A 16952-nucleotide genomic window follows, 5' to 3' on the forward strand; every position below is an offset into this window, starting at 1 on the left:
ATATTCGATGTGATGGGGAATTTTGTAAAATTTTGAAATTTTGAAGAGAACTAAACAAGGCCTAAATAAAATTGCGTCGGATTTTCTTTCTCTTTTCGTGTACCAGGTACAGGTGCGGATCAGAAAAGGACGGGCAAGGGTGAGGGTGACGACTATGGCACGTCCTAGAATTTGCTTGTTTGTCTCATCAGATGAGGTTGCTTCAGCTCTACACCTTCCGGGAAAAAGCATCTGCGTCGTCTTTCCAAAGTGTGTACGGTTGAAAATTACAGCTTTGTTACTGTCAGTATATAGATGTATGTACTGACATGAAACTAAACATGTTAACTAAGAACTTCGTCATGTCGTTGAAATTTCGCTCCGTCACGGAAATATCAAGAAGTTTACAACTAGAGATAGAGATAGAATCAGAAGGATGCCAACAATAAGAACGAAAATCCCTATCGCCAACTGATGCCATCCTATCCCTAACTTGTTAAAATGTGCATGACTGAATATTTACAGCTTATGTTCAGTGCAGTGGGACCTTTTTTTTCACCAACGAGAAAAGGTAAAGAAACATTAATTGTGGTACAATAGTGTAATGTATTATCATGGGACTAAAAAAAGTTTACCAAAAACTTTGTCATATATGATTAAACTTTCACTCATTCCACAAGCGCGCGGCAGTACTAATTAGTATATCAGTACACTCGATCAATAACACACTAATTATTTGGAAATTTGCCCATAAAAATTGTACTCCAGTTGAAAACTTCAAGCGCGTGGCAGAATGCTAATAATAATTTAAAAATAATTCAACGCGACACCAACCTCCTTAGAAACCAGCTGAGCTTTTCTTCCTGATTTGTGGTCAAGCTCACAATCTTCTCTTTGTAGCATGCGTTTTGGTTCAGCTTCACACGCCACCATCTATGGGCAAAAGCTATGTTGAATTGTTGATGCGCATCGGTCTGTATCCTACTACTTGTGCGATTTTGTGTCTACCTACTACTAAGTCAAAGAGTGTCCGGCTGGAGAAAACCTTTGGCCTGATTTGGACATAGCTTGTCCTCTTTGTACTCTTATTGCCTGGATTACTAAAACCCAGAGCATAAAACCATTGTTTCGTGTCTGATACTTGCCCCAACTTCAGTAGTTTTCTCTGCTCTTACATACACGCTGCGTTTTAGACAAGCTACTGAATGTGAGCTCGCCAATCAGCACATGTGGCTCAGATTAAAAATAGAACCGCGTAGTGTTCTGGATGCATTTAGTATGCAAAGTAGGCCTGCTCATTCTTAATTAGGGTTTAAGCTGGTCACAGCTATCAATCAGCAGCAGCTGCTGCTGCACGGCACCACAGCATAAACTTCTCTCTGATGTGCGTGTGAGATTCTTCTGCTACTACACACAACCTAGTCAGCTGCACGCCCTAAACCGCATTTGTTTTGGCCATGTCTCGGTCACTATCTGTACCAACCGCCTCGCGGACGGTCCGCACTGGGCCGGCGGACGGTCCGCACGAGGTGACGCCTAGATATTTACCTCATTGTGGGACCCGCTTGTCATATCTTCCTCCTCCCTCTGCTCACTCCGTCCCGAGACGAGCAGAGCCCGACCGCTCGCCTCGACGTCGCCCCCTCCCCTCGATCTCCCTTCTCCGGCCATCTTTCCTCGATTCCTTGCGAGAGTACCTTCCCGAGCCCCTCCTCCACCTTCTCCGACCCCTAGCCCCACTCCTCCCCGGCTGAATCGTCTCAACCACCGCGGGTCACCATTGGAGCCCCTTGAAGCTTGCTCCACTGTCGATCCGTCTCTCCAGTCGTCCTCCGCTCTAACCGACCGCGGGAACGGGTTTGTGGTAAGTTGCTTGTGCTCCCTAGCCTTGTTCCCCTTCCGTTGGGTGCTGCCGGCGTCGGTGAGCGACCGCCGCCGCCGTCGCCGCGCTTGCGGCCGCCTGGTGCACGGTGTCAAAGATAGGAGTCGCGGACGGTCCGCCCAGGGGGGGCCAGACAGTCTGCAGGTCAAGTTAGGTTTCGTCCAGAGACGATGTCGTCTCTGGTAGTTAGCAGAGTCGCTTGCGGACAGTCCGCTAGAGGGGAGCGGACGGTCCGCAGTTGGGGCTTGAAATTGTTCCAGAGACGATGTCTCTGGTGGGGTTCGCAGGATTTAACTGCGGACGGTCCGCCACTTGGGCGCGGACAGTCCGCGGTAGAGTCAAGGAGTTTGTCCAGAGACGTTGCCGCCCCTGGTAGATTGATTATGTGAACCGCGGACGGTCCGCCAAGGGTGGCCGGACAGTCCGCAGGCGGTTTTAGAAATTTTTTAAGAGAAGTTGTTGCCTCTGGTGGGTGGGCGTAGGTGTACTGCGGACAGTCCGCTAAGGGTGAGCGGACGGTCCGCCATATAGATGGAAGTTTGTCCAGAGACATACTTGGTTCTAGGGGGTCGGTAGACTAGTACGGCGGACGGTCCGCCACTTGGGTGCGGACAGTCCGCAGGGTATTTTTTTTAGTTAAAGTAAAGTAGTTACATCTTTGGGCTGCACTCATTTATTCCATATGCATACGTGTAGCATCCGCAGCTGAGGGCGCCGTATTTGAGGTGATTGCGGCACCGCAGGAGCAGCCGACGCAAGCCCAGGAGGAGAGGTGTGAGCACCCGGCCCAAGGCCCGGTTGAACCTAGTATCGAGCAACAAGCGCAAGGCAAGCCCCGGAGCACAACCTATAAATTTTAATTTTATGCCATCTATATGTATATCTATTACTTGTGCATTACGTATAGAAATTGGTTGAAACTCTAGTTGCATGATCTTTAGGGTTCCTTGAGTTTATACTAGTATAATAGGACGATAGTAATGCTATGCTTAAGAGTTCTCGGTAGAAGTCGAGTGACTTCTTGTCACTCGCGAAATATAGGATATATAGAAGTCGAGTAATTTCCAGTTACTCGCGAGACATAGGATATGTCTACTTATATTACAGTACTTGAGTATTGGAAATGGATATGGAGATGTGAGACCGGACGGGGATGGTGTATAGGTATGGCAGCAGGACAGGGATTCCTGGTTGTCTTAGCCCCGTCTGTGTCGGTTAAGGACCGGTCGTTGTGGCAGTGCTGATCGGGGATTGAATTGTACTAACCGCATGCCGGGAGTAGGAGGTAGTCGAAACCGGTAAGCCTAGTACTGCCTTGCTTCGAAAGTACAGGACTCCATCTCACCTCCTGGGGTAGTCGAGTAGTCGCAGAGAATTGGGAATGCATGTATTACTTTTGGTGGTCTCATGTTGAGCTCGACTGACCATATGATGGTGGGGCGGTCCTGTAGTTCGAGGCGGGGAGGGGAAGAGTTGGTGCGTGTGGTCCGACGGGGCTTATGCGTGCCGTGTTGGTTAGGTCCACCTTGCAAGGTTAAATCGGATCGATTCGCCGTGTCTCGCGGTTATGAGGGCCTTGATCTCTTTGTCACCTCGTAGAAATGATTTAGAAGTGTAGTGATAAATGATGGAACTATTTTGAATCATTATTGTATTGCTCCAACATGATTGAGTAGGTATGCCAACATTAGATGAGAGTCTTCCATATGAAACTTGTGGCTAAAACATTGAAAGTAAGGAATCAACCCTAGGTGCTTTTCTGCAAAATAACCACCAGCCAAAAGTCTTGCATGTCTAGCTATGTGGGCTAAGTTATACCCACTGGTCGGGTAAGCCTTGCTGAGTATTATACTCAGGGTTTGTTGCCACAATTATTTCAGGGAATGCAGTTGTAGACTTTTGCCCCTGCTGCGTCAAGTTCATCCGCCGGGATGCAGAGGGATGGGTGGTCGTGGAGCCAGACGTCTAGTTAGGGATCTCCCTAGGGCTCACTTTTGGTAGCTGTAGGCCCCTTTCCTCTAGATGAATCAGGATTTCAGTAATGTAAAGTTTGTGAATTATGTATTTATTCAAACTCGGTTTGTAAAATTTAAGGTCAAGTTCTATGTATATTCGTTGTATTTTCAAATATGTGTCGTGCTTGTACCATCTGCGTCCACCTTCGCGTGGGACTATCGGTGATGTTTCGATCGGGACGTGGGTTGAGAAAGGATCGCCAAATTAAGCCGTTAAGCTAATGAGACCGATGTGTTCAAAGGACGGCCATTACGCTTAATTAGAGTTTTAATTTGGCGGTTCCCTCACACTATCGACCCCTATTGGCTCTGACAGATCACTTGACACACCCTGCCGCTGCGTGCTGCCGCTACTATATCCTTGCATGGCCTTTGGGAGGCTTTAATTGGGAAAATTCGATTCGTGCCACCGCAACTCCGTGAAATTGGGTGTCACGTTCAAAATCATGCCACTCAATGGCATGATTTTGAACATGAAATCCAACTTCAAGAAATTGGAGTGGCATGGATCAAAATGACCCTTTTTAATTAGGATCCAGTGGTTGTTGGTCAGTGACCAGCCTATGCAAGAGCGTCCGGCCATGGGGAGGCTGGGCTGGCTCGGCATAGTAGGGTGGTCCGGCCGTGTCCTTTTTGGAGGGATCAAAGCCATGGAAGAGAAGACAAGTGCTTGAGGCTTTTGCTTGTTTCTGGGTTGCAGTGGATTCCTTCAAAGGAAAGAAAGTGGGATCGAAGCAAGGGTAGCAGCTACCGCTATTAAAATCCACATCCTAGGGAGAATATTGTTGTGCTGCTGCAAACATTTTCTTCTATTGAGAAAGATGGGGATCTAAACATCTTTATTTATATTAATATGAGCAAGTATGTGCTGGTTTTCTTATCCATCTATCTTAGTGTACATGAATCGATACCATTGGACAAACAGTATATTTCTTTTTTCAAAATGACACCAATAGCAAATTATAGCTTCTGTCCACTTTGTGTCTAGCTTGATTTGAACAATTTGTGTCTCTAACGACACTGAAACAGCCAATGCGTATTCCTAGAACCACAATCACCTCGTATAGATGAAAGTGTGTCTTGCAAGTGGAAGATAATTAGTCACAAGAGACTAAACATGAATAGCACTATGTATAAAAGCTATAATAACAAAACATCATGAAACCATTTATTTTTTTAGAAAAAGTTGCACTTTACTAGTTTTTATCTTTCTTCATAAGCTATACCTTTAATATTTTCAACTACACTCTAAACCATTCAGATATCCGCATCAAACCTTGCCAAACACCTCAAAAAAGTAAGAATAGAAACTATATGTAGAGGGTTCAAGGTCCATAGTGGCCTTTGCATGACTGCATTGAGTATATATACCCACAACATTGGAAAATTGAGATTCCTAACACTAGGAAGCGAGTTGTGATCAAGTCTTCCACAAATTTTCGCTAAATAAGCATGAATTGATTGAAGTAAATGATTTTGTCTTGAGTTGAGCGCGCGCGCGCGCACACACACACGCGCACGACTTAAAAGTTTGACCTTCTTGAAGTTAAATTTTTCTAGTAGAAGTCTTATTATCTTTTTTTGTTGAGACCTTGATTTGTAACCCATCAATATTAGTTACTAAACGACAATAGGGATCTAGGCGATTTGTAGCCCTTCAATGTTAACTATCAAATGACAAGAGATATATAAGTATTAGCAGGAAACCGCAAGGCGACCGTAGATAGCCGCACCCAATTGTCAACATCCAATAATTTCAAACATGTCACTCATCACTTATAATCAAATTTAACATCAACTGTTTCCGGTTTGGATTCTCAAATAGTAACAGTGATGTGTTCCAAAACATGTCGCTGAAATAAGGTAATAAACTTCACCGAGAGATTGCCCTAGCTAAATGTATGTGCAATAGTACTTCTTAGGGGTAAAATGGCAACATGGATTGGACAGCTATATCCGTGCGTATGAAACTGTCCCATACAGATGTATGTGCAGGTGCCAAAATTTCAAATCTGACAGGGTTGTACTGTGTGGCGCTATCATCAAGTCAACCATTAAACCCGAGTTAAACTACCTTAGTTATGAGCCAAGTAGAGAACCGGGTCCTGTTAGAACGGGCTAAAAACCTTCACTCACGGTCACACACATTTTCTCAATAAAGAGTCAAGTTTCAGAGAAAATTCACCAAATAAAGTTTTGGATAGGTTCATCGATCACATTATAAGATACATTTTAAGACTACATCTAAAACCAAATTACTGTGCAAGCCTTCTCTAGATTTGATTTGAATTTCTGATTTTGTAGGAGAGATCTCCAATATAAACAGATCTAGATTTCATCCATGTTGTTCTTTGCTGAACTAACATTGGGAATTGTGTTTATCATGTTGATAAGAGATAGTGATGATCGGGTTTCAAGTGTAAAATGTGAGCAATGCACTTCATAAGAGCAACTATTTCTGTTTAGTTTATCTTAACTTGCAAAGAAAGGATCATCTCAACTACCTTATTCAAATGTAAATGTCAAAGTTGAGAATCAAAGCGATACATACAATATATCATTTAATTGAAAATTTGAATATATATAATATATTGTTGTTATCTGGGTTCCAAAGTAAACATCTCTATTGAGTATTGCTAAATTTTGACGAAATTAGACTGCTGGTCTCGTCAAGATTAATGGCTGAAAAGAGAAATATCAAAATAGTTAAAAGTATATAACCACAACATAAGTAAATAAACACCACTAAAGGCATTTTAATATGGTGATGGTGCGCCGCGTGGTCATAGAATGTTCCATGGGAATTTTGTGATAGTCATGTAGGAGTTAGAGTTAGTGACTACGCTGCCTCATGATGCCTAACTGGCTACATGAGGTGGGCACTTAGGGTTTTCTGAATGAGGCCAACCGCATGGCTCCAGCACACATGTCCAGTTGACATGTCATGTAAGAAGATCAAATTGATGGTTATGCTCTCGTTCCATCCCAAATGCATCACAGATGCAGTTTAATCTTAGAAATGATTGCCTTTTTTACTTTTTTTATGTAAGTGTTTTTTGGACGGTTGTCTAGATCCCAGTGATCGATGATGCAAAAACTATATGGGATTTTGTCCGTTAAAGTTCTATATACCTTGATGGTTACATGATGTAATGCATCTAAAATATATCATTTTGTACATGCATACTGATATGGTGTCTAAACCACACCATACATATATATACATCACTCTATTGAAGTTAATACTATATGGCCACACACAGCGGTAAAAGTAAGTAAATAATGTTGCAACAAGGATCAGCTTAGAATAGTTACATTGTGTTTATTTCTCTGTATACATCAGGGGCGAGGCCAGATGGAAATGGGGACGGGGTCTTTCCTACCTAACGTCAGGGTCTTAGCCTTTAGAAAACAGTAATCAACAGTGATTCATATTGATTTTTCACAAATCCATCGGGGTCGGCTGACCCGACAGTCATGTCTAGCTCCGCGCGAACAGTGATTCATATTGATTTTTCACAAAGCCATTTTGCAAAATTAAATGATTTAGTTTTTCTAAAATTAAATTGGTTAACATTATGTTATATGGCTTTTGTCTATCACTCACTTGTATAATCTGCATTGATTTGTCCATAAAAGCTACCCATACACTAGAAGTTTCAAAACAAATTTTGTTAACCGAGATTACGATATTCTACCTTAACGACATACCGGTATGTGATAATATCAGTATGCATTATTTATCTAATGATCATACCCTATTAGTTGTTGAATGCAATTCTTTCTCTCAATGTAGGAGCATGTTCCACCCCCTGTTTATGGTCCCTCATGGATCATGGCATTTGTTGGAAACAGGTGATACTTCCAATTTATACCGCCAATTTCTATCTCTATTTGTGTGACAACATGAGAGAGGTTAGGAAACTTTGGAATCTCACTCCAGCCCCTTTTAGAAACTTGGCTACCTCAAAGAATGCAATATCATCCAAGAAAAGTTGTGACAGTAACATGAAGCATGGAAGAAAGAAAAATGGACAACTTGTTTTGATTTATCAAAAAAATGGCTAACCTCTGCATTCCATTTAGCACCTCACACATCTTTTCTTGAAGAACTATATATGGTGAAATGTAAAACATAGAATTTTAACTTATGTATAGTACATGTAATATATCACCATGGAATAATACATATCATTGATTTTTTTCACTTACCTTGCTAAGATATCAAGATTTTATTACTTTAGGTAGAGACAGAGATATGGAGATATGAAGGATACACATAATAGAGGAGCATCTTAATCGATGCAAAAAAATATGGTAAGAATTTTCTTTACATAATTGGATCTTTGGTTCATGTACGAGGATATCATGAAGTTAGTTTTGGAGATAGGGATAACAAGGCCGTGTTCTCTCTTGATTGAAATAATAGGATCATAGCTATTCAGCCTTAGTCCTTAAATATACCATGACTCTTTGGGATAGACATTGCGTGTAAAAAAAATTGCGTATATATCTAAAGAGACGTCAGTATCTCTTTGGATATAAAAGTTTTTAAAAGTTCGGCGGCACGTTTCTGCTGACCGTAGGAGACATCTATCACAAGCTACGCGTACGTGTGAGTGCTTATCTGTATATAACTTAATATAACATTTTAAAAGTTCAGTGTGATCTCTTTTTCTGGCTCATGGAGACGCCGTGACGTCAAGCAAAGAGTCTCCGACAAAGGACACGTATATTATTCGCCAAAAATATTATAGCTATCTTATGTAATAAAAAACTCAAAATCTTTGTAGGAAGCTAGCAATGTAACTTAAAGCACTAACTGACTCTTTTAGATATTATACATGTTTATGGTCTATCTATAGCCAACACGCTGCATGTATCGGTGAGACACGTGCAACATCGTCAAAGATGACGACAAATTAAGTATGCTTACACAAATATGAAATATTTGAAGATAGGACTCAAATTATACCCTAATTAGAAAAATAAAAATATAGAAGTACAAAATATTTATATGATAGAAATGATCCTAGTAGTTTTGTAAAAAAAAACTACTGAAGAACCAATATTGTTGTGCTATACCACCAAAACGTTGAAACCATGGTGAAATAGGGAGAGGGAAAGGAGAAATCCCACTCCAGAAAACCTAAAAAGGCATAGGAAAAACAGAAAAACCCTACTCTAAGACACAAGAAACAAAATCCTACAAAACCCATCCTGCAACCCAAATAACCCCATAGAGAAAACGGGTGCTGTTTTTCATTTTGAACCCGGAACATCCGCAGCCTTCCAAGGCCGCCCCTCCCACCCACTATTTCTTCCCCCTCGCTCCCGCTCCTCCCCTTTCTTCTTCCTAACTTCTCTCCTCCTCCCCCTGAGGGCTGAGGATATCCTCCCTCCAACCCATCCACCTCACGAGGAATCCGCACTCGCTTTTGCTCGGCAATTTATTGCTCGGGGTTCTTGCTGGGTGGTGGTGGTGGGTGGTGGGAGCAGTAGTTCACAAGAGCGAGCTGTTCTTGTGTGCTTGGTTCTATGCCTGCTTGCTTGGCGTGGGGAGGAGGAGGCGGAGCAGTGGGACTTGAGGGGTGCAGGTGCCGGCATTGCTGAGGCAGCGTGGGGAGATCAGGCCATGTCGGAGGCCGACCGGTTACGCCTCCGCGCGGCGGCGCTGGCGCTGCAGGACGATGGGGTAAGGGACAAGCCGGACGCCAAGGCTAACGTCTTCGCGGATCTTGGCTCGCCGGTGTCGCCCCTGCGGCCGCGGGCGAGCGTGGCGACGTCGTCGTCCTCGTCGTCCGGGTCGGCCAAGTCGCCGGTGCCGTCGAATGCTGGGATGGCCGGCGGGAGGAGTCACTCCGGCGAGCTATTGGCGGAGTGCAACCCGCCGCGGATGACGGGGCACCGGCGGTGCGGATCTGGGCCGCTGATATTCTCCGGCGGCAGCAGCGGGGGGAGCGGCGGCGGCGGCGGGGACCGTGGGAGCACGGCGAGCTCGCCGATGCTGAATGCGCTCCCCACCGGGAACATCTGCCCGTCCGGGCGCATCCTGGCGCCGGCGGCCGCGCCGCCTCCGCCGCGCTCCCGCCCGGACGTGCTTGGATCCGGCACTGGCCACTACGGCCATGGGAGCATCATGCGCGGCGCGGGCATAGCCCTCGCCAGGAGCAGCATTGACTCCCCGTCGTCCCTCGGACACTCCTCGAAGTCGCCGTCGAGCTCCCCGGCAAGCGGCGGGAGCCTTCAGGAGGTGACCCGCTTGGGGAACGAGTGGTACAAGAAGGGCAAGTACGCGGAGGCGCTCCGCCACTACGAGCGCGCCGTGTCGCTTTGCCCCGAGAGCGCCGCGTGCCGCGGCAACCGAGCCGCCGCGCTCATAGGACTTGGCCGGCTTACGGACGCGCTCCACGAATGCGAGGAGGCCGTTCGGCTCGACCCTGCCAGCGGCCGCGCCCACAGCCGCCTCGCCGGCGTATGCCTACGGTAAGCCTCCTGCAGTTTTCCGGCCTCCACCATTGCGCCACAATCTGTACTAGATTCTGGAAGCTTATATATGCGTCATAGATCTCTATTTCTTGCTTCGATTTTGTTCTCCCGAGTTCATGGTTGCATCAGTATGTTGCTGTTGCTTTCTTGGATAGTTGGATGGCTTTCCCTGTGAGCGAGACCAAGGGGAAAGCAACATGAGTGTTGCGCCTTTCACTTTTCCTTTCCATTGAGGCGGTCAGATTTAGTTCTGCAATTGCTACTATGCTTGATCTTCACACCTAATATTCATTTTACTCAACTCGCTGGATGGAAAAATTGTTTTTTCCCCTTCATTTTTTGCAACTCAAAGAGCGCAGTTATTTGTTGATTGACCTGAATATGTGAGGAAAGCTACAATATTGTCTTGCTTTGATTGTGGGTAAAATTGGCGTTAAAGGTTCCCATCACACAATGCTGATGGAAGGGTGTCTGCTTAGCTGTACTTTGTAAGGTTGCTTGGTGGCCATTTTGTCAGGTTCATTGGATTTAGACCACACAATGCTGAAGCATCCTGAATTTTTGTTCCTAATTTTGTTTATGCTATACATTGTCCTTACTCTCCCCTGGAAGACCACACAATGCTGGTGCATTCTGAATTTCTGTTCCTAATTAATGTTTAAGCTGTACACTGCCCTTGCTCTCTCCTGGAAATAGGGATTAAATTCGGACAGATGATATGCTGCAATTCTTTGCACGGTTGCTGAAATTCTGTGACGGCTTGCATTGTTGCAGGTTGGGGATGATTGATAAGGCCCGGAGGAATTTCACCCAGGCGGGTCATCTTCAGCAGTCTGATCCTGCTGAGTGGCAGAAGCTGCAGGAGGTGGAGATGCATCTGGGAAGAAGCACTGATGCACGGAAAATTGGGGATTGGAAGAGTGCATTGAGGGAAGCTGATGCTGCCATTGCTGCTGGGGCTGACTCCTCTCAGTTGGTAATGACTTTGACTTGTCCGTGGTTTATGTTTTTTATGCAGTGCTCAGAATGTTGCTATATTGATATTTTGGTTGTGGAATTCATATTGACATTGTGCTTTGCGTGTAGCTTCTTGCCTTGAGATCAGAAGCACTCCTACAACTTCACAAATTGGAGGAGGCCGAGTCGACTCTTGCAAGCTTGCTGAAATTGGATGGTGCATTGCCCTCATCATTAACAGCAGTGAAACTCTCAGGCATGCTCGCTGAGTCATATGTACATATTGTCCGAGCCCAAGTTGACATGGCTTTGGGGAGGTGTGATTATCAAAACTTTATATAATACTTTATTTCCCACGATGCCGTGTCAAAGCAGGTTAGCATTCTTAAACATAATGATTGGTTTATGCAGGTTTGAGGCTGCTGTTGCTGCAGCTGAGAAGGCTAGAGATCTTGATCCTGGGAATGCAGAAGTGGGGATGATTCTGAATAATGTAAGGCTAGTTGCTAAAGCCCGAGCCCAAGGAAACGATCTCTTTAAGGCTGCCAAGTTTTCTGATGCATCTATAGCCTATGGTGAAGGGCTCAAGTATGATCCCACAAATTCAGTGCTCCACTGCAATCGAGCTGCTTGCTGGTCAAAGCTAGAAAAGTGGGAGAAAGCTGTTAACGATTGCAATGAGGCACTAAGAATACAACCAAATTATACAAAGGCTCTCTTAAGGAGGGCTGCATCCTATGCTAAGGTAAGCAATCAGCATGAACAGGGATGTTTTTGGTTCTTGAATGTACTGTTCCATTGACCTTGTATTGTATATTTTTGTTCAGCTTGAGCGTTGGGCTGATTGCGTGCGGGATTATGAGGTGCTTCGGAAAGAGCTTCCTAGTGATAAGGAGGTTGCAGAAGCACTATTCCATGCCCAAATTGCCTTGAAGGCGACTCGTGGTGAGGATGTGTCAAATATGAAGTTTGGAGGAGAGGTAGAGATGGTAACCAATGTAGAGCAACTCCGTGCTGCCATAGGTTCTCCGGGTGAGTTATTCACTGCTACCTATTTCTGTTGTACTCGCTCGTTCTCATATCAGTTGATAATTCGACACAGATTATAATGAGTTCGACATGGTTTGTAGTATGTCAGAATTGCTTACATTGCCTTGTTTACAATGTTATTTATTATGATTATGATATTCCTCCTGTAATTTGTTGCTCGTGTTTCTTTAGGGGTATCTGTTGTCTACTTCATGTCGGCAATGAACCAGCAATGCACACAAATCACACCTTCGGTGAACACTCTCTGCACTGAATGCCCCTCAGTGAATTTTCTGAAGGTACGCTACTGATTACATCTCTCTAGAAGAACTCTGGTAGTCAGATACAGTTCGGAAGCATTTCTAAAGGATGAGTTGATGACTAACACTTATTCTCTTGTGTGCCACCCTACAGGTAAACATAGACAGCAGCCCTCTGGTGTCAAAGGCAGAGAATGTTCGGATAGTCCCGACATTCAAGATATATAAAGATGGGGTGAAAATGAAGGAGATGATCTGCCCGACTTTACATGTTCTGCGCTATACCGTGCGTCACTATTCTGTGTCCAGTTCTTGAGAAGCTTTAGGTACCGGTACCCCAATTCCCATTTTCATTGATGCATAGAGCTCCCCTTTTCCCCGTCAAACTTGCAGCATTACCAGCCTCCAGAGCATTCACACCACCTGCATAACTATTCCCATTGAGCATGAGCACAATGAGCTAAGATTGTCGAGTGGAAGAGCCCACCCAATTCCCCCATCTTCTTTCATTTTCGCCTTTTTATCGTTCATCCGTTCATATGCCAACCCCATTCAATTCAATACTTTTTTTCATGTTTCGGGCTCCTTTCACCTCATATGTATTTTGATACTCCATTTTGATTTACCTCTATCATAGACTCATAGTCCATAGGCCGGCCAGCACCCTGCTTCTCAAGAATGGGAAATGTTTGTAATGTTGTCTAGATTTAGCATACATCTTTTAGGGAGGGGGGAGGGAGGCTGGGGGGATTGCGATTTTCGTTACATGTAAATACCTTATAGGAAAAACATGAGAGAAATCCATTGGAAGATTGGTTTCCCTGGAGAGAGAAAAAAAAGAGAGAGAAATGGTGGCATCAGATTGAGATGAGATTTTGGTGGTTGGGGTCAGGTACAGGGCTAGTAGCTATTTTGAGTTTCCATTAGAGTCTTTGTCTGTCTATCTATGTTTAGATAGAGAGAGAGGGGTTAACTGATGATGGAGAGAGAGAGGTTGAGAGGGATGATGGTTGGTGTCCATTGAATATGATGATGACATGTCGTTTTTGCTGCTTCTGCTGGCTTTTTGTCACCGATACCGTATATATATGCTACCATTTCCATGAATAAAAACATCCATGAATAAAAACATCGCAACATTCGTTGTTTTTTTCTTTCTTCAATCTGCCGTTTGATCGTCTCCCTGCGCTTTTTTTTATCAGATGCTGTTGCCGGCATCTGCACTAGCATCTTTCTCTGCAGCCAGAATTTGGAAGCGCAATGGTTCCTGGCCTGCTGCTGTGCGCATGCGCATCGGGTCCGTGTCCCGTGTTCGTGGCCTGATTACTGTGTGAGGTGAGGTGGGGATATGGAAAGGCGATGAGGCTATGAGCACTCGTTCTACTCTAAATCCATCTCTAAAAAAAATATTTTTATTTGGTCATCGAAATTTTTTATTGTGTCTTCAGTTTCTCTGTCATACTCAATATATCCTCTATATCAACTACCATAATGCGACCCACACGTCATACTCTCCTTTTATTTTTTCCCCCACCAGTCTCTCTTTCCTTCTCCCCAGACTCCTGCAGTCCTGCTCGATGCGCCGCCCCCTCCCTGTCCCCGCCGGTGAGCCGCCTCGCCGCGCCGCCACGGCCTCTCAGTACCTCCGCCACCACCCAGCGCCGGCGGAGCGACGCAGCGTGGCGAGCGGCGGCATGGCGCACGGTGCACCCCTCCCTTGCCGGCCACGCCTCTCTGACCCCCGGAGAGCAGGGGACGAAGGCGGAGCGAGGCTCATTGCGGAAGCACCGGAGGATCCTGGCGGCGGCGGGGCGCCTCTCCTGCTTTCTCCGGGCGCCGCCTCCTCCCCTGTCCTCCTCCTCCCTCAAGGACGCGGCACGCGGCGAGACGGCCCGACATCAGGCACCCGTGGACGGCCTCGATTCGATCCGGCGCGGCGGGGCGGAGGCGCTGCATGCGGCGGGGCGGTGGCGGATCCACGAGCTAGGCGTGAGCGAAGCAGGGCACGCGCAGGGTGTGTGGATGATGCGGCGGCAGGCTAGCGCGTGCGGGCGCGTGGACGCGGCGGCGGCCCGGCCTCCGAGCTCGTGCGCTCGGCGGCGGCGGAGCGCGCGGGGCGGGCCTGCGCGTGGGCGGGCACGCGCGTGGTCCGCTGCAGCCCCCATGGCCGGGACAAGACGGCAGCGGTCGGGACGACGGTGTCGGGGTGGGCTGTGTCGCCACCGATGCGGGGGGTTCGCCCGGGACACGGCATGGTAAGGGTGGGGGCCAAGCGGCGTGTGTGGCGGAGCCCGTGCGGGCGTTCAGGTGCACGCGGCCGTCGAGCTCGGCGGCCTCCAGCTCCGCCGCGCCGAGGTCGAGCGGATCCCGGCAACGGCGAGCTTCGCGACGGCTCGGTGCTGCTGTACTCCCTTCCTTCCCTCCCTCTGTCTCCCCGTGGAGGCCGGCGGACGGTTGGGGCTGCGTACGCCCGGCGGTGGGCTCTGCGCCATGTCAGGTGGTAGCGCACGTCCGCTACGACGCCGGATTTGGGGGGAAGAAGAGCCATCCAGAGAGATCACATATGCGATAGCGTCCCCCGCTGTAGGCCCGGTACTGGAAGATACCGTCCCGGGTGCTTTACCGCACCAGGTGTGGAGATATAGCGTCCCCCGCTGTAGGCCCGGTACTGGAAGATACCGTCCCGGGTGCTTTACCGCACCAGGTGTAGAGATATAAATGGTACTGATATGTTCTGACCGTCGTGGTACTGATATGTTCTGACCGTCGTATTCAGAATTCGATCAGATCTATATCCGAATGCAAGTATCCAACAGATCGCGTGGCGCGTCCCCCGACGTGCTTAGGAGTGAGAGAAAGAAGAGACTCTCTAGTCCAGGCTCCTCTAGGGTCCACTGCTGCTACAGGAGTAGCATAGGGAGGGAGAGGGGCCCCACTGCGCTGGGGGACCACACGTCAGTGGGAGAGGAGTCTCGTCCGGCTGACCACTGCTATCCTAGAGCTGAAAACCCACGTCCTCCGTTGCCCTTGGCGGTGGCGATGAGGGGAGGAGGAAGGAGGCGATCGGATCTGGGATCGGCTACTGGTAATGATGGATTCGAATGTCTATTCGAATGTCAGATTTTTGGTCATTTTTCTTCGATTATGAACAAATAAGATGTAGAATTTACTATGTAAATTCATAGTCTTGTACTTAACATTGATCTTGTAAAGATTTAAAAAAACTAAACCTCAAATTTATCATATATATTCTCAAATAATAGATATAAAAATTCGAATACGGATCGGATACAGATACGAATCTTTTTTCACCTTTTTAATTGTAGGGAGCAAATAATACATAAAAAAATTTATACAAAATTTTATTCTTATGTGTAATAATATGCTTGATATTATAAAAAAATATTAGCATAAAATTTTAAGCATATCTATTTTAAAATATCAAATTTGTTCTAAGAATTCGGATGTTTAGATCCATCCCTGGCTACTGGGCTGGTAATGGCCGGGGCCCCACCCGGGGTGCCAAGTCGTCCTCCCCGCCCACTGGCTGGCAGAGCGAGAGCTGGCCTGGTCCCTTTTCAATGGGGGTGGGTGCGCCCTCATTCAATGCTCTCGACCCCATCCAAATTCTACTCCCCCGCAGGCCAAACCACAATCAGCCCGTAGCTTTCCGAATTTTCGACCTGATAAGGGAAGAAAATCGATCCCCTACTGCGAGTACTGTATCGTCTCATCTTGTGTCCTCACGTCACCGGGTTTTCAAAAAAAAAAATCAAACGGTTCCCTTGGGAGTATGGGACCTGCATGTATCCAGGTGCCAAAGCTAGCGGTCGCCGAGATCCGGCGACCGGCGGCGAAGTGTCAAAGCTAGCGGATCGGGGGCGGGTCGTACGGAAGGGAGCGGTCGGGTTCCATTGCTGCGTAGGTACCGGGGGGGACGAACATCTCAGCGGCCAGCCGTGCCTGCTCCAGGATCGGGTTTGTTTTCGATTATAATCGATTTATCAGTAGAAATAAGCGATAATCTTATCAAATGCCTCGTTTATTTTCACTTCTGTGATAATTCGCTTCAAAAATTTGAACTACGAGAAGAAAAAAATCTTTGCTTCTCTCAACCACACTTAGTTTATAAGCCAAGCGAAAACAAATAGGTTAGGAGACAACTGATGCCACGCAGGCAGCCGAAGCACGTGAGCTGACGTGTCCGGGTTTCCGGCTCGCCTTGGTCGGCGGCCCGTCGCTCCGCCTAGTTAACGGCTAACGGCTCTTGCATCAATCTCGATGCTCAGTGGCCATGTGTCCGCTCCCTGCGCTTTTGTCTCGCCCTGTTACCGCTCGATC

General features: G+C 46.7%; 1 protein-coding gene across 1 annotated transcript; it reads left to right on the plus strand.

Annotated features, from left to right (window-relative positions):
- Nucleotides 1–9511: 9511 nt before the first annotated feature.
- Nucleotides 9512–13667, plus strand: LOC120707412 (TPR repeat-containing thioredoxin TTL1-like). The gene is made up of 7 exons (XM_039992306.1): nucleotides 9512–10362; nucleotides 11140–11341; nucleotides 11452–11639; nucleotides 11734–12067; nucleotides 12150–12354; nucleotides 12544–12650; nucleotides 12766–13667. The coding sequence occupies exons 1-7, from the start codon at nucleotides 9512–9514 to the stop codon at nucleotides 12925–12927; spliced, it is 2049 nt and encodes a 682-aa protein (XP_039848240.1). The 3' UTR covers nucleotides 12928–13667.
- Nucleotides 13668–16952: the final 3285 nt, after the last annotated feature.

Source organism: Panicum virgatum, chromosome 5K, assembly GCF_016808335.1.
Source record: "Panicum virgatum strain AP13 chromosome 5K, P.virgatum_v5, whole genome shotgun sequence".
In the NCBI taxonomy this organism is placed as follows: Eukaryota; Viridiplantae; Streptophyta; class Magnoliopsida; order Poales; family Poaceae; genus Panicum; species Panicum virgatum.